Source organism: Nylanderia fulva, unplaced genomic scaffold (assembly GCF_048542155.1).
Source record: "Nylanderia fulva isolate GAGA-0341 unplaced genomic scaffold, ASM4854215v1 Scaffold48, whole genome shotgun sequence".
In the NCBI taxonomy this organism is placed as follows: Eukaryota; Metazoa; Arthropoda; class Insecta; order Hymenoptera; family Formicidae; genus Nylanderia; species Nylanderia fulva.
In genome coordinates, this window is record NW_028190565.1 from 503131 (window position 1) to 525962 (window position 22832).

At 27.6% G+C, this 22832-nt stretch overlaps 3 protein-coding genes and 1 pseudogene across 4 annotated transcripts; all 4 read left to right on the forward strand.

The window, feature by feature from the left end:
* Nucleotides 1-1109: 1109 nt before the first annotated feature.
* LOC146721413 (uncharacterized) lies at nucleotides 1110-3769 on the forward strand (annotated as a pseudogene).
* Nucleotides 3770-5446: 1677 nt separating this feature from the next.
* LOC114938776 (odorant receptor 10-like) lies at nucleotides 5447-12453 on the forward strand. The gene is made up of 7 exons (XM_085486775.1): nucleotides 5447-5698; nucleotides 6408-6876; nucleotides 7232-7331; nucleotides 10268-10387; nucleotides 10807-10962; nucleotides 11421-11518; nucleotides 12120-12453. The coding sequence occupies exons 1-6, from the start codon at nucleotides 5554-5556 to the stop codon at nucleotides 11472-11474; spliced, it is 1044 nt and encodes a 347-aa protein (XP_085342901.1). The 5' UTR covers nucleotides 5447-5553; the 3' UTR covers nucleotides 11475-11518; nucleotides 12120-12453.
* A 1163-nt stretch (nucleotides 12454-13616) lies between these two features.
* Nucleotides 13617-16088, forward strand: LOC114938627 (chymotrypsin-2-like). 2 transcript variants are annotated; one of them, XM_029312630.1, is made up of 4 exons: nucleotides 13617-13821; nucleotides 14544-14854; nucleotides 14949-15203; nucleotides 15722-16088. In XM_029312630.1, the coding sequence occupies exons 1-4, from the start codon at nucleotides 13779-13781 to the stop codon at nucleotides 15872-15874; spliced, it is 762 nt and encodes a 253-aa protein (XP_029168463.1). In that variant the 5' UTR covers nucleotides 13617-13778; the 3' UTR covers nucleotides 15875-16088. The 2 variants fall into 2 exon arrangements, with proteins under 2 accessions (XP_029168463.1, XP_029168462.1); XM_029312629.2 differs by lacking the exon at nucleotides 13617-13821 and having other exon boundaries at nucleotides 14423-14854.
* Nucleotides 16089-17957: 1869 nt separating this feature from the next.
* Nucleotides 17958-20115, forward strand: LOC114938629 (chymotrypsin-1-like). The gene is made up of 4 exons (XM_029312632.2): nucleotides 17958-18050; nucleotides 18452-18750; nucleotides 19178-19429; nucleotides 19861-20115. The coding sequence occupies exons 1-4, from the start codon at nucleotides 18008-18010 to the stop codon at nucleotides 20005-20007; spliced, it is 741 nt and encodes a 246-aa protein (XP_029168465.2). The 5' UTR covers nucleotides 17958-18007; the 3' UTR covers nucleotides 20008-20115.
* Nucleotides 20116-22832: the final 2717 nt, after the last annotated feature.

Below are 22832 nucleotides of genomic sequence, written 5' to 3' on the forward strand. Positions count from 1 at the left end.
AAATTACAAAATTGAACGTATTATATAATTATCTAACATTTATAATCATGCTTGACTTTTGTTTACTTACATTAATTCCGAATAATTAATCTCGCAAACTATGTTATGTAAATAATTGCAACGTTAAATAAAAATCATCTCTATGTTATCAAAATTAATTTCTATATTTTAATATATATATACATATAATAAATTATAAAATCTTTAAAATTATGTGTAGTAATGAATTACTTTGTCGCACATCTATTATATATAATAATTAATAATATGCAATGTTATAAAAATTTATTTTCTTTTAATAGATTATATATACAAAAATGCTATAGTCTAATTGTGGTGATAGAAGTTGAGCTGGTGAGTGTTTCGTGTTGCATGCTCAGATGTGTCGTGCTAGTATATAATTTTCTTCACAAACTTTATGAGACTGTTATAAAAGGGAAATATTTCTGAAAGAGCGAAAATATAAAAGTTGAATATTTCAATAATAACTTCTACGTCTTCTAGTTAATCAATAATTGCGCTATACAGGGACGGTTTAAAAATTACTAGACTGATCAAGTAACAAAAAGAGAGACGTGGAAAGTATCTTTTTCAAAGAATTCACTCTACACAATTATGAGATATTAAACTAAAATTTTATTCAATCTTTGTATTGTGTCTATTATATATTTTTATCAAAATGTTTATTATATATATATATATATATATATATATATATTTTTTTTAATTAAATTCTTTGACACACGCACACACCTACATGTGATATGTGTAATATGAACACGTGATTCGAGTGAATCCTACGTAATTTTCCTATTTGTGAAATATATTTGATAAGTAAATGCGGTCCTTTGTATCGATAATTCGCAGCTGTTTCGTTCACAGAGGGATTAATTTTCCCTTAACAATTCAACCCTCCTTGGGGTGAACAATCGAGCTATAAGCATCTTTTGCTCGCAGACATTTGCATTATTAATTTTTGCCTGTATTCACCTGTAGAACGTGAATTTAGTTTCAAAATTTTTTGCACACGCCAACAATTCACACTTTTTTATACGGGTGAATACGATTGTATCAAGAAGAAGGAAGCTAGTTATCTTATATCCGTTAGTATGGATGTCTCGGCACACTCGGGATACGCAGGTGCTTTTTTCCTGGATAGTTATATATTTTTATACAGTAACAAAAATTTCTCTCTTACAATGAACAGTGAATCTTCAAATAATATTCATAAATAAAAGCGAGTGATATATAACGATCGTTTTTTTAATAAAAATACTTAAATATACAATAAAAAATTAAAATATAAACCCGAAATAGTTTCGTTATTTTTTCTCCTTTCGGTTCTGTCAATCAAAATTATAAAAAAAAAAGAAAAAGAATTTTATAGAATATATCATACATTTATTTTCTTATATTTGTATTATTTTTTTCTATATAATTCTTATCATTTTTCATGTTTATTATATTCATGATATTAATTTAATTGCAAAACTGACATCATAATTCCATTTGATTTCACATAGTTTTGATACCGGTTTTAAAAATGGTGAAAGAAGACTGGACGAGATCAAAAACGGAGGAGGAACGAGAAATTATGATAAGACGCGCGCAAACTGCACGCCTGATAATGAAATGGGGATACTTCGTCATGTTCATCTCGTACATTCTGGTTGTGATCTTTCCCAGCTTCGGTATATCCTTGAGATACCTGACGAATATTACCGATCCGGGCCGATTAATGCCTCTGCAGACTTATTACATGTACAACACTAATGAGAGTCCGCTTTACGAGATCACTTTTTTTCTGCAAGGCCTCAGTTTGATGGCGACCGCGAATACGTACACCAATACGGACACCTTCATGGGAGGTCTAGTCTTTCACGTATGCGGCCAGCTCGAGAATCTCAAAGCGCGTATCCTAAATGTGGAATTTCATCGCTTCGAGGACTCCCTATCGGCCAACGTGCAAGAGCATGCACGTCTTATGAGGTCTCATACACATAATATCAAGAGAGAAACAGAAATTCATTAACCCGTGAACTAATTTTTTATATATAACGATATAAAATTATATAGAAATATATAAAATTATACATATCATCGCAAAATTATATATGAAATGTGTCCATATATAATTAGATAAAAGTGCTTGTTTATATATATTTATATAAATTCATATATATGTATATATATATATATATAAATAAGTATTTCTTCATGTAATATGTAAATATATATGTTTCATATATAATTTGACATGTTTATACATGAACCCTTATAATTTTTATATATAAATTATAAAAATGGACATATTTCACATATAATTATATATAAAATTTTTTCCCGAGAATTTACTGTAAAATTAAATATTTTATCTTCTTTTCTCCTTTTTTTAATTTAAGAATCCATCTCATATCGAAATGAATTCGTAAATCAGTGGCAAGAGATTTTATTGGCGGAAAATTTATTTAACATATTTGTAGCTTCTAAAACAATTTTTCGCAGTAATAATTTAATTTATTACTTGTATAAATCTTTTATAAAAAGTTGCACGAGTTTTGAATTATATAAATTTTTGATACTTATATTTCAAAAAACAAAAAAGATAGGTATAAAGCGAAATATAATATCTATTACTATTTTATTGTTTATTATCATTTTTTTACAGATCTATCAAAATAATTGACGACACGTTTACTTTAATGCTGCTTGGGCTACTAATTTATTTCGGCATACTCTTTGCTCTGTACGGATATTTATTTGTTACTGCAAGTATTTTTTCTGTAACTTATATATTTACGCGTATTTTTCTGCAATAAGAAACTAATTGTAAATATAATTTATTTCTTTAATTATATCATTTAAGAAAACTAATTAACTTTCTGCGCATCGAGCTTCTATCATTTTGTCCTAAATAATATAAAAAAATAGTATAAATATACAAAAAGAAAAATTCTCACAAAAGTATGACCATTCTTTTTATTTCAATAAATTCTCTTTGAAGAGCTATTTTTAAAGAGAAATGCTTGTTAGAGCTTCATTTTAATTTAATCGATCCGATTAAATGTATTTTTTAATTTCAATTTAGACACATTTATTTGAAAAAATTCTAATTATGTTTACTCATCTTTGCTAAATTGCTTAGATAATTACACAAGGTCGCAATTTATCCATCGCCCGATTAATCTACATTCTGATATCGTTTATCAATACGTTCACGCATATGTTCCTTCATTGCGCGGTAGGCGAATTCGCTGTACCTTACTGCAGGAAAGCTCTTTCCTATGACGATGGCTACGTTTTGCAGCGTAAGATTTAAAATGACTAAAATAGTTTCAAAAAATTAATTAAATATTTTTAAAAAATTATAATAAAAAATTTTGCCTATTTTGCCTAAAAAATAAAATATTAAAGATGTTTCGTTGAAAATTATGGATCACTAAACAAATAATAAAATTTTTTTATTACAAAGTATATAAAATATCTTTAAATTTTGTTTATTTTGTGCTCACAATGCAAAAACAATATATATCGATATATATATATATATATATATATATTACAAATCAATTATCTTAAATAAATAAGGAACAATCAATAATATGCGAATGGAAAGAGAAAATATCTTTTAATAATTTCGAAGATTAAATACTTGAAATCATATTTCCATTTTAAAATTATGCTATATACATATTTATATAAATATTTTATATTGCAGTTATTAAAAACATCGGGCGGTTATATATCGGTCTTATTGGCACATTGGTAATTAAATTAGAAACGTTCATCTAAAAAGTCAATACGACATCATAGTGTTATTATCGATAAACAAAAATTGCATTATTAGTGCAAAGCTTTTGTTATTACAATAATATGTAATTAATTTATTGTAAATTAATTATGTAGCTAATTAAATTTATACTAATTAAACTAATTTAATCTTTTAATGTATGAGAATTTTTACAACAAAGACGATGTACATGTATATGACAAAAATAATATGACCTACATTTTTGCTACAATTACAAAATATGTAAGAAAAGATTTAAAATAATCCAAGTATTATAAAATTGATAATTTTATAGAGTTTATGTGCGCTGTAAGTAAATCTTGTATGACAGATAAATCGATGAATAGATTTAAGATATTACATCTTATATATCACAATATAGCATATTTCGTAAACTATTAATTTTTTGCTAATTCTAATACTTTTATTTATAGAATGAGTAAATTTATATAAGATTATTTATATATAAAAGCGATACTGATGTAAAGTACACGATACGTATCAACGTACAGACAAAATACAATTGCATTCATTTATTCTGTGTAAGGATATGGTGTAGAGTCGCCATTAATAATGCACTGATAGTAGTATGTTGTGTTGAACGTTAACAGCATGTTCACAATAGTCTATACTTGATCTCGTAACTGTGTAAGTTTATTAGAATGCAAGGGGAGAAAAGCTCACGACACAAGAGAATTATTTTAAAGTTATGAATATCAGGTTAAAAAAGAAATTGTATAACTCTTCTCGTGTCTCGTAGTTTCCGTGAAATAGTGAATCTATAAGCAGTATACAGCAGGATCGGCTTTAGAAATTTTCAGTTCAAAACATTCCGGGAGAATCCTTATTTTTTCGAAGAAAGTCATTTTGCGACAGCGGTAAGCAATAAAAATTAATTTAAAAATAGCTACTTATCTCTAAATTATTGATGTAATAAAAATTAAATTTAATATTTCATTTCTCTTTATTCGTTACTATATTTCTCGTTTGTAGACTAATAGTTTGTAAATGCGGCCCTGCGTTGATAATGTTCGTTCTTTTTATTCGCATTTAAGCTGCTCTTTTTTTTATTAGAAAAGAGTGAATTGTGAAGGGTTACAAACATCATGTTTCCATTACCTGTTATTTTCTTCATTATCTATTCATGAACGGTATATGCACCCGTGGAATAAAATTCCAAAGTTTTGCTAACTTTTATTTTTACCATCCGACAATGGAAATATTAGAGGTATCTACAATTGCCTCCAAAAAGAAATTCGTCAGTCTCTTCGCAACCATCGAAATGGATGTTTCGATACATTCGGGAGATATAGGTGTGCGTCTACTTTTTACGAGACTATTTTATTAAAGCACATATATATTATATACATATACATATGTTTATGTATAACGCATTCCAGCAAATACAACATATAAATAATATTTTAAATTATATTTTATTATAAAATAAATGGATATAGTCAATCATGGAGATGATCTATTCGATCATCTATTTTCAAAATAATATTAAGATGATTTTAATAGATCATCTCCAAAACCAATCATTCACTACGCTAAATTTTATTTTAATGTTATATAAACATCACAAAAATTCAAGAGTTTCGTTTCAACTCATTCAACTAAAGTTGCAACCACGTTTAACAGATTATGAATGGGCTATCGCCATAAATCGAGCTTGTCTAAAATTGCTCGGTGCCTGGCCAGACAATAACGAAACTGAACAGAGAAAATTCAATGTACGAATAATCTCGATATTAATCGTGATGATTTGTAGCTGTCTCATCCCAAGTATACATGCGCTCATCAGGATCTGGGGCGATTTCATGTTGATGATTGATAATCTGCAATACACTTTACCGTTTCTCATCGTAATACTTAAAACTTGTATCCTGTGGCGCAAGTCTAAAGGTAAATGTAATTTTGTATAATTATGCAAAAAAAATAATTTATCGCTATTATTAGAAATTACGATAAATCTGCTCATATATTAATTTTGTCTACAATTAATACATTATTTTTATTTGTATTATAATTATAGTTTTTTTGAATTATAATTTTCTTTTCTGTCAAAATTTATATAATCTAGTAGTCTTTTTATAATAATATTTTTAGTTATAATTATAATCAGGGTTGGACAGATATGTTGAAAAACAAAATATTTAAATACCAGATACTGTTTAACATATATTTAACTTCTATTGAAATACTTTGGTTTTTAAATTTATTTAAATACTAGTTATACTAATCTGACGTTCAAATAGCCAGGAAAAATCATGAAAACCCAATACTTAGCATTTTTTCTAGGACTCATATTTTTCGAGTTATTCTGCTGTTCCGGTACTTTTGTAACACCCTGTATAATTACATAAATACATTTAAATATACATTTATATTAAATAATCAATTACAAAATTCAAAATACTTTAATATTCAGTCTTTATATATACTGTATTTAAATAAGATACATACTTAAATACATATCTCAGATAGGTACTTTGAAATACACATCTGCTCAACTCTGATTATAATTATAATGTTTTTTTAGTATAATTTTTTATGACAATTTATAAAATTTAGTAGTTTCTTTATAATAATACAAACGAAAGTAATATCGCAGAGCTCGCACCTATCTTGAGAATGGTCAAAGAGGACTGGTTAAAGTTCAAGATGAAGAGAGAAAGGGATATTATGATAAAACGAGCGCGAATCGCGCGCATAATCACGATATGCGGATATTTCATGGTTGTGTGCACATTTATTTTCGCCATGTTGCTATCGACGTTCGGTGTCATAACACCTGCATACGTGACGAATACGAGTGATCCAGATCATTGGCTGCTGATGCCAACGTATTACATATACGATACAAATAGAAGTCCATCCTACGAAATAACGTTAATTTTGCAGAGTATCGGTATGATATCAGCCGGTGCTATCTTTACCAGTACGGACAATCTGCTAGGGTTGCTGATTTTCCACGTCTGCGGTCAACTAGAAAACCTCAAAACGCGTATCCTTCATCTCGACCAGAATGACTTCTACAATACCCTGTCGTACAATGTGCAGGATCACAGACGTCTTATTAGGTTTTATGTCGCCCTTCGTCTTGTTATTTTGTCTTTATCCTCATGAAACATAAGTAATTCAAGTTCTATCTATGTTTTTTTATATGTTGTATGTTGAATTTTGAAAATAAAGAAAAACTTGGTCATTGAAAAATCTTATAAAACTAATAATAATTATTACGTGTAGATTAAAGAAAGATTATAAAACAAAAATTATATAGGAGACGTATTTTATATCACTTTTAAACGAGAAAAACACGTTTCACATTTTAATATTTATAATATATTAATTATTGAATTATATAACTTTTATTTTTTATTTATATAAAAGAATGAGTAAAATCAAATAATGTCAGTATAATAACATTTTTTACAGATCTATCAAAATTATTGAAGATACGTTTACTTTGATGTTGCTTGGAATTCTGATTTGGTTTTCTCTAATGTTCACTGTGCATGGATTTTTAATCGTTACTGTAAGTATTTTCTATTTCCAAATTTAATTTGCTGATTATTTCTTACAGAGATAAAATACTATAAAATATAAAAATTTAACATCTTATAAAAAAGCTGAAGAAAATATTTTTTTAAATCTTAATTACTTTAATTACTTACAAGGGAAGTTCGGCAAGTGTAAAATTCAAAAAAATCTGAAACTTTGTATAAGTTTAGAGTAGATGAACCTAATCACGAAACAATTTTTTTAGCTGCTGATATTCGGTTTTAGGGGTGCAGCATCCCCTTAAATAAAATCGGTGTTTACGTTTTCAAGCGAATATCGCCGAAATAATGAGAAATATAAAAAAATGTTTCCAGCAAAAGTTTTATGGTTTCGAAAGCTCTTTATAATGGCATGATCATATTTTGCAAAAATGTTTAATTTTTCAAAATACCCCCACCACGTATCTTTTTTTTTCATATTTAAATTTTTCTTGCAACTAAAATTAAAGTTTATTTCACGCCAAATTCAACCATATATAATAAAGTTGCGATCCGTAAACGTGTTTTTGAGAAATAAACTACGTACAGCTTGAGGTTCCGATAGATCATCAAAATCAAGTCCCCAATCATATTCAATCGTAATATCGTCTTTTAGAGAATCCCTTATTAAATTTGAAATTTTGGAGTTCTACTTCACGATGATTAACAGGAGTGACAGCGAGATTTGCAATGTGAAACGTTGTAATTAACAAATTTATAACGTTCGCCGTATTTATGGCCAACATTTTGACATAAATGCTTGAATAAATGTTATATGAAACTTTCCCACAGAAAGTATCACACGTACAATATATTAAATAACATGAATGAAATGCAGAAGCGGATGGCTTTTATACTAATTGTATAAGGAAAACGAACATTAAAGATAACCTTCCCATAACCTTCCCTTTTATTGCATCACATCAATCTCGATAATCCTTCAACCTTTCAACTATTCAAAGTTGATAACGTTTTCATAAATATAATGACGTACATAACAGGAAATATTACATATACGTTAGTGCATCCGTGTTTATTTCATTCTAGACGATAATCTTTAATTTTTTTTACCAAAGGTCTAAATCAGAAATTACTTTATCGATAACTTTGATTTTTCTCTTACGATATATTTTGACTACTATATTATTTATAAAATGTGTAATATACAAAAATCAGTTACGTGATTAGATTTATTACGAACATCTGTTTCATCGTTATCTTGTATTGCGAAAAATTACAGAGAGAAGGGGAGAAAGAGAAGTCGTAGCCAAAATTAGCGGGCCGATAAAATTGACAGCATACCCTGTATGGATGTTTTCAGTTTATTTCTCAAAAACACGTTTACGGATCGCAACTTTATTATATATGGTTGAATTTGGCGCGAAATAAACTTTAATTTTAGTTGCAAGAAAAATTTAAATATGAAAAAAAAAAGATGCGTGGTGGGGGTATTTTGAAAAATTAAACATTTTTGCAAAATATGATCATGCCATTATAAAGAGCTTTCGAAACCATAAAACTTTTGCTGGAAACATTTTTTTATATTTCTCATTATTTCGGCGATATTCGCTTAAAAACGTAAACACCGATTTTATTTAAGGGGATGCTGCACCCCTAAAACCGAATATCAGCAGCTAAAAAAAATTGTTTCGTGATTAGGTTCATCTACTCTAAACTTATACAAAGTTTCAGATTTTTTTGAATTTTACACTTGCCGAACTTCCCTTGTTAGTTATAACTGCAAGGTCTAAGAGTCTAAACCTGAATCAAACATGAACATATTTTAAATCTTAATATAATATAGAAATCCTAATCAAAGAGTATTTGCATTATAAGTAATCTATTGAAACAATAAACTACACAAGTGCGCTTTGCACGCGCCTTTGATATTATTTCTATTATTTATTATACAAAAGTCAAATTTTTATTTCGCGATGACAGTTACTTGATGCTATGAATTTAACCATAATTTTAATTCGCCGAATTTCTATTATGTATATAATTTTAATTCGCCGAATTTCTATTATGTGCATAATTTTAATTCCCGAATTTTTATTATGTACATAATTTTAATTCCCGAATTTCTATTATGTACATAATTTTAATACTCGAATTTCCATTATATAATATAATATAATTTCAATTTATTGAATTTCTATTATATACATAATTTTAATTTCCGAATTTCTATTGTATTGTTTGAGAACTATTTTGTATAGATGTATCTATATTTATATATTTTTTTCTCATTTTATTTAGTTTATTCTAATATAATTACATGCGCGAAGCGTAGTTATATTATTCTTTGATAATAAAACCTTAGATATTGCAATGCATGTATAAAATTATTATTGTAATGCATGCATAGAAATATATTTATTAATTTCATGATTCATAACAATTCAATATATACATTTTTAACAGAAAACAAAAAATATACTTTTCTAGAAGAATCTATCGATGAAAATATCTTTGTCTGTACGCGTCCACTGCCCTGCACGAGTCGCGCGAAACCGATTACGTGATCAGATAGTACACTCCACCCCTCCAGTACGGTGCGCAGCTCGCACAAGACTGATTCTCGTACAAAATATCGCGAGCGCGGGGACCGATGGTCACATGACCAGTTGTCACGTGATCAGAGGGCACGTGACCTCGGTTTCGCGCACGCGATACCTTCGAATACCTCGCACGAGAAACGAGAATCAGTTTCGCGCAAACCGCGCAGTGTGACGGATATATAAGGTGTAGAATTTTTCGCGAGTTTCTAATGAAAGCGTAGATATTTGATCATAAAATATTCTTGTAAAAAATTTTATTTTTTTGCTCGTATTTTCTGTTAAAAATTTAAATATTCAATTTGTATGCGTTATTGCATAATTAATTAATATATTCTTTTATTTATTTATACTAATTGTACATACTTTTCTAGGTAATAACACAAGGTTATGATCTCTCTTTCTCCCGATTTCTTTTCATTGCTAGTGCTTCTGTCGCTGCATTCGCACACATGTGTTTATACTGTATCGTAGGTGAAATTTTAGTCACTCAAGTGAGTATATCAAAAGGAACAATTATTTTATTTTTTTAACCAAACTGTTTTTTTCTTTGCTTTATGGCTATAAATTAATCAGTGTTTATTATATTGGATTATATATATTTCTAGAGACGCTAAATTTATATAATAATTATATTTAAAAGTTTACTTTCAACAATATAATTTTTTTCAGCTCATATTGCGATATCTTACAATGCAGTAAAAGATATTTTGTTACTGATTACTTTATTTTATTCTTGTATTATTATTATTTTATTTGATTACTTTTTTATGATTACAAAAATGTCGTAATAATATTTTCAAACAATTTTCCAAAAGTCTCTTTCATAAAGATAAATGTTAGAATTTGAATATATAAATTGTCTAATAAATTTAATAAATAATTTAATTCTGGTCCCCAATTGTTTCTTAAGTGCAACGAAATTTTTGAGGCCGCATGCGAATACAAGTGGTACAAATTGGAGCCACGGAAAGCGAAAACTTTATTGATTCTAATGATTCGGGCCAATAAACCGCTATATATTACTGCGGGGAAATTATTCCCTATGACAATGTCTACGCTTTGTAATGTAAGATAGATCACAATTTAACATATCAATAAACGACATTCTTTACATATTTCATATTTTCTGTGCGTGTTAGGTGTTATACATATAACTTATAATTGCTTATAAATGTTGTAATGAAAGCATTTAAAATCTTTTAATCTATGATATCGATAATAAATGTAAAAAATATTTTTAAAGATCTATTGGATGAACATTCATAAGCAAATGCTGTATGTTATAAAAACAATTTAAGAGAAAGTTTAAAAAATATCTTTATAAATTATAAATCAAAACACACATCTTTTTTCATTGAAGCAATATACAAAGTCTATATATCTATATATAATCGTATAAAATATTCATTAAATAAGTAAATATATTAAATAAGTAAATAATAAGAAATAAAAATCATTATCTATACTATTAAATGATTAATAAGCACGCAACGTACATTTTCTTCTATAAATATATTATTTCAGCTGATAAAGACTTCGGGCGGTTATATATCATTTTTGTTGGCCTATCGTGAATGAAGAGAAGATTTTCAGGAGTTTTAGCGTAGCATTTTAATGCATTGGTATCTATGTTACTATGATAATATAAAAATAATCTATAGGTGTAAAATATTAATATGCTCTATAGTGTATAATAATAATTTATATAATAAATTTTTTTCTATTGGACGTATTCTATATAAATAAAATATAATTGCACATAACCAGAGAAGAAAAAAAAATCTGGCATATATATCTTTCTCGTATGAAAAAAAATATATATTAGTTTAAATTAATTAATAATTTTTTTATACATTTTAATATATTATTCTGATTAAAAAGATTGAGAATCTTGAAATGTTGAGAACACAAAATCGGAAATTTTTATTTATCCTATATTACTTTTCCTAATCACCATGTCTTCGAATCACCTTTGTCTTTAACAATAATCATTCTATATGTCTTCAAAAACAGTAGAAATGTTTAAATTATTTTTTTAGACATGTCATGTGTAAAATTATTGTGTTATTTATTTCTAACTTATAGTATATACATACGAGTATACAATATCGCAAGATACTTGTACAAGAAACGATCGAGTGATATATTTATATACTTATTGTTAGATATAATCTATGATAGTCATTTTCATTAACAGACATAAACTAGATTAATTATGCATAGTTACAGTGTGGAAGCTAATTTGGTCGTCTACAGTCAAGTGTGTAATATCGGAACTTGGCAAAAGGATAACTGTTTATGAAAGTTACAGCAGGATCAGCATGGAAAACTTTCACATCAATTGTTGCACCTCACAATTTCAGTGAATTAATAATAAGAGAGAAACACACGGTTTCACAAAGTTATAGCTAAGGACGTCTCGAAAACATGTGCGATATATTATGTACATCTGTAAAACATCTATATAGACCTTTAAACATAGCGAATTTCTTAAACTTATAATTGTAAAACGAACAGTGTTCTTCATTCGAAACATAATAAAGATTAATTACCTACATTATGTATATTCATTCATCCGTTTAATTCAACGTCACGATAACTTTGTGTTTAACTTTCATCATAAAGGTATATCTGTTAATATAATATATATATTTGCTTATCTCTATTGCGCAATAGGAGAAATTTTGCGATACGGTTATTGGTTTATTACGAACATGGTAAAATACGAATTGTGATGCTAATTCAGATACTAATTTTCTTACTCGATAAAGAATCTTGATTAAGATCAGAAAAAAAGCACTTGACAAACTTGTTAAAACCGAAGAAAATGAGAAATCTACTGATCATAATGATTTGTATCAACAAACTGCTGAAAAGCTGCTCCTTATGATAATGACTACGTTTTATATGTAAACAAACTAAAGTTAAAATTCTTTGCCAAATTTGATATATGAAGATATTGTAAATAATTAATCATTACAAATTCAATAAAAAATCTCTTCCACAAAATAGATGAATTATTACAATTTTATTTTTACTTTCTTAAAATTGTGCATTTAAATTTAAATAACAAATAATATTTAAAGAATATTAATAATTAGAATAAATTGTATCCATATATTAATATTATATATATTAACGTTTCATTAATCATTTAAATAAAATAATGTTTCTTTTTTTTTATATAACATACGATGAGTAAATTTTATTCATCACAAATTTGCAATCGTTGATTTATATCAAACAAATGTTATACCATAAAAATATAATTATAGAGATATTTTTTAAATTTGGTTTTATTTAACAGAATATAGATCTGATTTATATATTGTGTTACAAAAAACATCTCTTATATAAACTTTTTCAAATTAAAAAAAAATTTCAAAATTTTTGTTCTTCATAGCATACCTATAAAACGACTGTCTTTGGGACTGTCACACATTAAAGAACTCATATCCTTAAGATTTAATTATATCTTAATTTATATCTTATAATATTAAATTTTAGCATAAAGATGTTACAAAGGATTTATTTATTATCTTTATTATATATGTATAACTTAAATTATTTCCACGAAAATGTATCACGTTTTTTGCACAATATTGCAATACTGTTAAATATATAATTAAATAAATAGAGAAGCAATAAAGTATGGCAGTTATATTTTTTTTAATTCAATATTACGTAACTTTGCATTAAATGCGTCATTATTAACGCAATCAAAATAATTTCACTATTAACGCGATAAAGAAGAAATTGCAATTAGTGCTGTTCACCTGTGTACATATTTTAACGTGTATATAAATTGTGCTGCGTATAATATTAGTCGTTATTGTGCTTTCCAATCTTTGTCAGGCGCGATATCAAGAGCGAAGAGGCAAAATGAGGCAACTGACGTGTATCCTGATCGCCTTGGCGATCGTTGGTAAATCTAATATATAATACTTTAAAAACTAATATAATACATATGCAGTGTTTGCTGTTATCTAAATAAAATTATCTAGATGATCATCTAGATGAAACTTTGGCGTCATTTTATCTTTATATAGATAATAAAAATATGTATTATATCTACATCTTAGATGAAAAAAAATATTATTTTTACTAAATTATGTGAAATAATTTTCAGATAATTTTGATTTAGAATCATAGCACATAAAAATACTTAAATAGTAGAACTTAAGCAGTAAGCGATAAAAATTTATAAATAAAAATATGAATACATATATTTTTATATCCATTTTATAATTTGCATTTTTTAAATAACTGTTTACATAAGCAGTCTTAAAAATTATTATCTAAAAAATTATCTAGATAAATCGTCATATAATTTTATTTTTTATCTAGATATATTTAAAACAAAATCATCTTTATTAAAAGTAATTCTTTCTTATATGTCGCGTAAAATTTTTTCTTTAGAATTTCTGAGCAGAAATAACGAAATATTAAAATTATCTATATATTCTATTATATTAATTATCTATTAAATTATAAAATATTGAAATTAAACGATAGTAATATTCTTGCGTGTTACATTTTTTTTGCAGATTGACATCGCGTTTAAAATATTTTCAATAATTTTGCCGATGTTGAAAAATGATTCTATACATCACACATATTTACGAAATAATACGATTTGTTCCATAGGAGTCTATGCGGATGAACCTGAGAAACTGGTAAATGGAATACCCACCAGCATCGAAGAAAATCCGCAAGCCGTATCCATCAGAATGAACAATCAGCATATATGCGGCGGTACCATAATTAATAACCGGTTTATCCTCACAGCCGCGCATTGCATACAGTTCCGGAGTACACAAGGCTTAACCGTTGTCACTGGTACAACTTACCTTAATCAGGGCGGAGTTGCTCACCGAATAGAGCGATGGGTCTCCCACGAAAACTACAATCCAAATTACCCGGGAAGACATGCTGGTTTTGATATCGGTTTAATTAAGGTAAGATAAGTCTTGCTATATACATTATTACATACAAAATTATGACAGAATAACGATCGATATTCCAGCATATTTGTATAAAAAATATTTTCAGTTAGCAACTCCTATTACTTTCAACCGCAGCCAACAGCTGGTCGGGCTTCCGAAGTCGAATTCGGTGAGAGGTGAAGGTGTTACGATCGTAGCTTGGGGCTCTGTAGGTTTCAGGCAAGCTGTACACAATAATTTGCAAAAATTGAACGCGCAAGTTATGCTCCAACCTGAGTGTCAGACACGCCATCAAAACTTTATGGAAGTCCACCCGAACGAATTCTGTACCCTCATCAGAACTGGAACTGGAACTTGCAATGTACGTAATTATATAATATACTTTTATAACGCTTGATACTTTTATATTATTTAGGTACATTATTTATATTGTATTTTGTAATTATATGCTTGCTTGAATACGCACTTAATTCAATCAGAATTATTCTTAAGATATAGATTTTATAATATTTTCCATTTTGCTTCTCACAAAACATATTACATATATAATTTATTTATTAAATTCTCAATTTTTGAACTCGCAATTTCTTTCCCATATTTAATCGTGAAAATTTTATTAACTATAATTGATAGAACTTTAATTTAACAAAATTTAACAAACGCATCAAATACTATAAAATGTAGCAATTTGAAAGCCAGAATTAATAACAAGAAAATAAAAACTGTGTCAAAAAATTAATCATAATTAATAAAAAAAGTTGAAAATAATTAACCCTTTTCTTGTATTAAAAAAAAAATATTTATTGAACTGTATTATCAATTCTGTTTATTGTATATGGCAAGAAACGAAGAGAATAAACTTTGCTTATTTTGTTACAGGGTGACAGCGGTAGCGGAGTTATTCGCAACAGCGACAGAACAATTATCGGTCTGGTCTCTGGTGGAAGACCATGTGCGCAAGGTTACCCAGATGTATACACTGATGTTTCCAGATTTACTACTTGGATCCAGAACAAAATGAATATTCTCTAAAAATAACAACAATTCTCTTCAATGTATTGCCACACCCTTAATACTTAATAAAGATCATTCAGCAAATGCTCTAATTAGAGGCTTCTTCTCGAACATTTAATAGTTGAACAAAAGTTCAAAAGAGAATGCTTCACATAAATTTTTACTACATTTTTTTCTAAATTACAAGTATATGTCATTTTCGGAAACGATATTGAAATCGATTTGAATTTAATGCAGGTTTTTCTTATATGTCTAAAATTTCTTATATGTCTTATTTAACAAATTATAATTAATATAATTAACGTCACAATTAATTTTGAGAAGATTTTTTTTCAAAAACTTAAACTCATAAATTATACAGCGATCAATATACTTTATTTAAAATATTAATTACTTTTATATTCACCTTCATCCATTCAAATAACTCAAAGTTAAAGAAATTATTTATTAAGTAAAAGAAATTTTATTCGCGCAAATAAATATGATACAGCTCATTATAATTGGCTTATCACAAACACAGCAAAATATGAATTATGATGCTAATTAAAAAGATTTGATTTAACATGATCAATTTTATTTCATGCGACCGCTCTCTGTTTGCCAAATGCAAAGGAGCTTACGAAGTCGTATGTGAGTAAAAATAAAATAAAGTTCAAAAAGCAAGAAATCTACTAATCAATAATAATTCGTACAACATATCGCTATATCTTATCGCGGGAAAGCTATTTCCTATGATAATAACTATACTTTGTAACCTAAGCGAACTAACACAATTCTATACGAGTTCGATCTTGATTATAAAAATATATTCTAATAAAAATAAAATTATTAGAAATAACATTTTTTTCTGCAAAATAGAGATGAATCTATAATAATTTTATTCATATAATCTAAAATTTTTTTTATTTATGCAAGACCCTATGCATGTCTTTTTTATTTATGCAATCATTAAAAAAATATTTTAATTAAAGTTAAATAAATTGTAATATTGAAAAATACTGATATATAATATTAATTACTATTAAAAACATGAGAAATATTAAATAACGATTATTTAATTGTCAGATTATGTATCTTCAAAATTAATAATATAAAAAAATTGTTTTTTAATTTATCATTAATAGTTAAAGTATGCTCCAATATTTGTCATAAATATTATATTTATTTCAGCTTAAAGACATTGAACGGTTATATCAATTATACATCGAAAGAAATAAAAATCTAAAAGGTTCCGGCAGTGTCTGATTTCGAGACATTGTGAGATAACGAGAATTTATATGATCAACACACACATTTGTAATAAATATTATTTTTACTTATAACATTATATGCACATTTTATAAATTCGTCAGTATGCATTGTAGTGTTGCATTATTTATGATTTAAGCAAAATAAATAGTATTTAATTATTTCTCCCTTATAAATTAATAAATCTGTCGAATTATACGAAATAGATATATATACTCTAAAAATTAATTAGAAATGTATCCTTTTAAATTTATTATTATTTAATCAAATTCATCTAGTGTGTATATTGTGTTGCCAAAAATAAACAAGGGATTTTATGTAACATGTTGTTACCTAAAGCTCCTTTTAAATAAGAAATTATTTAAAAATTCTTTTATTATAATTTCTAAAAATTAAAATTAATTTTGATTCTTTCACATATAAAAACATCTATATATATTATATGCATATGTAAAATTAAATTACAGATATTCTATATTGTCACAAACGATAAATAATTTATTTGTTATTATCTTATATATATATATATATATATATATATATATATATATATACATATAATATATAACGTGAATTACTTCTATAAAAATTTATCATATTTTGCTCAATATTGCAATATTACTAAAAAAATAAGAGAATATCATTTTAATATCTTCTTTAATCCAACATTAAACTGTGACGTTCTGCGATAATCTCATTATTAACGCGATCGTAATTTTCACAGAATAATATCATTATTAACACATATCTTATTAAGATTAAAATTCAATATCATAATTAAGTTTGTTAAGCAGCTGCGTACATATTTTGACGTGTATATAAGCTGTACTGCATATCATATCGATCGTTTCTATATCCCAAAATTTGTCAGGCGCGGCATCAAGTAAAGAGTATCTACGCAAAATGAGGCTGCTGACGTGTATCCTGATCGCCTTGGCGTTCGTTGGTAAGTCTAATATCAAATACTTAAGAACACATACGCGTTCGCTAAATTAACAATCTCTAAAATATAATTAATCATTGAATCATTCCGCTTTCCGTATATTTTTATTTTATAATACTTAAATATATAGAAATTGTCCACAAAATTTATTTTTTCGTATATGTGGCTCGAAATATGGGATTAAATAAATTTTTAAATATAAAATTTTTTCCCTAAGACTTCTGAGCAGAATAATAAAATATTAAAATTGCTAATTAAACGATATAGTAACATTCCTGCGTGTTACAATTTTTTTCGCAGATTGTTATCGCGTTTTAAAATTATTTAGATGACTTTATTGATGTTTAAAAATGAATTTGTTTATCACACATATTTACGAGATAATACGACGTTTTGTTTCGTAGCAATCTATGCGGATGAGCCCGAGAAGTTGGTAAATGGAACACCCACCACCATCAAGGAATGGCCGCATGCCATCTCCCTCAGATTGAACAACCAACATTCGTGCGGCGGTAGTATAATTAGTTCGAAATGTATCCTCACAGCCGCGCATTGCGTAGAGCCTTTCAAGAGTACACGAGGCTTAACCGTTGTCAGTGGAACAACTTATCTCAACAGCGGCGGAGTACATCACGAGATCGCGGAACTGAAGGCTCATGAAGGCTACGGTGAAGATGGCAGTCATGACATCGGTTTGATAAAGGTTCGATCTTGAATGAAGTACATTCTGCTGCATTCGCTTTAATTCCGAACGTTTAAAAAATTTATATAATGTTGATTAAATATTTCTTGCTTATAATTATGGTAATCATGGGACAATATGGGAAAAAATTTATGAGTTTCTATAATTAATATTTACCTCAATAAAAAATATTAATATGTACGTAGTAAAATTAATCGAACATATCTTATTGTGTGAATATTAATATTTTTTATCGTGGTAAAAATATTAATTAGAGAGAGAAATTCTTCGAAAATTCTTACAATACCATATTGTTCTACACGATTACTATGATTTTCAGGGTAAATTCTAACAATAAGAGAAAATTATCTCTGTGTAATGCTATAGGTATATGATGACGAATTAATCGATCGATATTCCAACTTATTCGTATAAAAAATCTTTTCAGCTATCCCAGCCCATCAAGTTCGACGAAAATACACAACCAATCAAACTTCCAACGTCAGATATAGAGAAAGGAGACGGCGTTACGCTCGTAGCCTGGGGTTCCAAGGGTTTCCTGCGACCCATACACAACGATTTGCAAAAAATTGAGGCGAATTGCATGCCATGGGACGAATGTAAGAGGAAGCATATATTGATGCCCGTTCACGACACCGAATTCTGTACTCTTATCTCCAAGGGAACTGGAGCTTGCAACGTAATTATATTCTTATAATATAGAAACATTCATTTTTTACATGTACAATTCTTTTCGTTAATCTTTATTTTTGGAGTTTTAATATTTTTTTAAGGCAATATGTTATAATTATGCTTATTTAAATACCCGCTTAATTGCAAGATATTATTCAGCTTAAGATATTATTCTCGGTTCGTTCAGGATATATACATGTATATATGTATAATTTATTTTTATTATATATGTATATTTATTATATATATATAATTTATTTATTTATTAAATTCTCAATTATTTCGGAACTTTTTTCCATATTTGGCCATAAATATTTTATTAACCATAATTAACAGAACAAAGAGTGACCCCAAAAACAGCCGTTTTTAGTCTGTTTTGCATCTTTTTTACCCTTCATTATTTATAATTTGATTTAATTTTTGCTTATTTTATTACAGGGTGACAGCGGTAGCGGAGTTATTCGCAATAGCGACAAAACAATTGTCGGTTTAGTTTCTCGTGGAGTACCATGCGCTCGAGGTTTTCCGGATGTATTCACCAATGTTTGCAAATATGTCGATTGGATCAAGGCTAATGGCTGTTAATGAATGTAACTCAATGATAACAATCCTATCCCCTACACACAAATGCACCAGCACACCACATGTATCGCCATATATCCTTAACACTTAATAAAGTTCACTCAGCAAATACTTCAATTGTAGAGATTCCTTCTCGAACATTTACGCAATAATTCAACGAAAATATTACCGAAACCAATCTGTGGATTCAATCAGCAATCAGCTGATAGGACGAATTCCAGCGATCTCATTTTTTCTTGTTCACTGTTCGACCAAATCTTATATTGAATGGGCAGCAGTGATGTGCCGTATAATTTACGTCAATTCTTTATGTAATTTTTTTACACGTAATAAAGTAATGTTTAGCTTATTAATTTTTTACGTAAAAACGTTAAGAATATAAACAATGGAAAAATGTAAAAAAATAGTCTGAATTATTAATTGCAATTACTACTGCACAAACCAGGCAAACTTTATATTTAAATAATTTATTGTAATTTTATATTTAATATATTTCTTAAAATAGAATTAAATATTTACTTCAATTTTTATACACATATTTAATCATACGTTTTTAATAAAAGAAGTAATGTAATAAATGAAACTTTATTTTATTTTAGTCTAAGAGTAAAAGTACAAAAGAACATAAATGCATTTTAAAAAATTTGTGTATAAAATAACAAAGAACACAAAATAAAAGTTCTGAAACCAAACGAAAAACTCTAGTAAGACGAAAACAAATCATACACATATATAAATATTTTTTTCAATATTCACATTTGTTTTTATCAATAATTTTTCTTACTTTATATTTATTTTTATCATTTTTACTAATTTTCTATATATCTTGTTTACATTCTTTACACGTTGTTTACGTCAAAAATCAATTATTTCTTCACGTGTAAACGCACGTCACTGGTGAAAAGACACGGGTAAAACACACTACATATATAGTCGCCTTACCTAATGCAACGTGAGAGATGTAACACAACAAAACCTGTCACTTTCACTGTTTTCTAAACTCCGACAACACGATGATGCTCTCACTACCGACACGCGCGAGACACTGACGCGCGCCGCGCATGACTCGAACTCGAAAGTCGAAGATCGAAGCTACCCTCGCAAAGTGCGCTTGCGCGACGCCCCGTCGTTGAATAGGAGGGATGCGGTATCTAGGGGTGTATATGCGTATGTGTGCGTATATACGTGAAGAATTCTAACTCACCCCTTGGGACAAGAGAACTTTTTTGCATGTCCAACACAACTTTGAATGTATAAAGATCAGGGACGCAGTATTCCGGTCCGAAAAGAAAAAAGTTGCAATTTCCTTTTTTTGTTGTAAGCAATATCTTGATTAAAATTATTTTTCAAAAATTTTAGAAACAAAAATGATTATTAATTATTAAAAATCGTCAGGTATCGTTGGAATAATTCTTTCTTCTTATTATCAATTGATTAAATTTTTTGACAACAATCAATTAAATTGCTTTGACGGCTCTGTGCTTTTGTTGATCAACATCTTTCGATAAAGTTATTTTATTCAAAATTCTTGTCAAATAAGAACAAAATAAAATAAATTTCGAATATGAAATTTCAACTGCGGCCCTATAGACTATAGACGTACGTTTACCCTCTTTTTATTATCTCTCTCTATCGTTACACCTGACGACACTTGTAAAGTTTATACGAACTCTTGATCCAAATAAAAAGCAATAAATAGTTAATACTTCTGTATTAAGAGTCTACATCTCCTTGCGGAAGAGATAAAACAGTCTCAACATAATTTCGCATTTCTGAACATGCATATCATATTTTTTTGAAAGTTTTGCAAATGATTGCTTATATTCGTAAGTGTAACATATATAAATAAATATTAAATTATTAATTAACAAATTTCTTGCCACATATATTATCAATGATACAAGATAGATTTGTGTCTAATACCGATGATGAATGTACAGTGCTTATATGTGTCACTGGTGTTTGAATTTATATTGACCGGCTATTAGCCAATAAGTAAAAGAAAACATCTATTTTTTCACGTCAACTCTTTCTTTCTATCGATAGCGTATAACAGAGCAAATTAAATGATAATCACTAATATTTTCCAAATTAAAAACTATGTACGTACATACGTTTTTTCGCTTACTCTCATTGCGTCAATAAAATATAGAAGTGCAATAATGTCCTCATCAACACTTTTTATCCTGCGTATAGTAACACTTCTAACAATAAAGATTATTATCTATATTATAACACTATTTATTTGCCATTTACGAAGCTTTATCTATACGCTTTAACTATATATCCTTAGTGGATAGCGAAAATACTTGTCAACGAAATACGCTGTTATATAACGTATCGGAAATGCTGATTAATTAATTACTTTTTTAATTAATTATGACATTTAATTACAAACAGATGTAATCAAATGTAATTAAAATATTTTGAATTGACGATTAATTTTAGAAAGATTAATTAGAGATCGTTACAATGACGATTGATATAAGCTAGATTAATCGAAGATCGCTTAATTAACGATTAATATGATCGAAGTCAATTGAAGATTATTTAATTGACAATTGATATAAACGAAATTAATCGGAGAGCGATCGATTAAACGATTAATACAAGCTATTGAAAGTTTTTCAATTAAACGATTAATATGAGTTAATTTTAATTAGAAGTACTTTAATGGACAATTGAAAAAAACAGATTCAATCGAAGACAATTCAATTGACAATTGATTTGAGCAGAAACAATTAAAAAGTATATAATTGACGATTAAATATAGCAAATTTAATGCGAATCTTTTCCATTAATGATTGACTTAAGAAAATCGATATAAT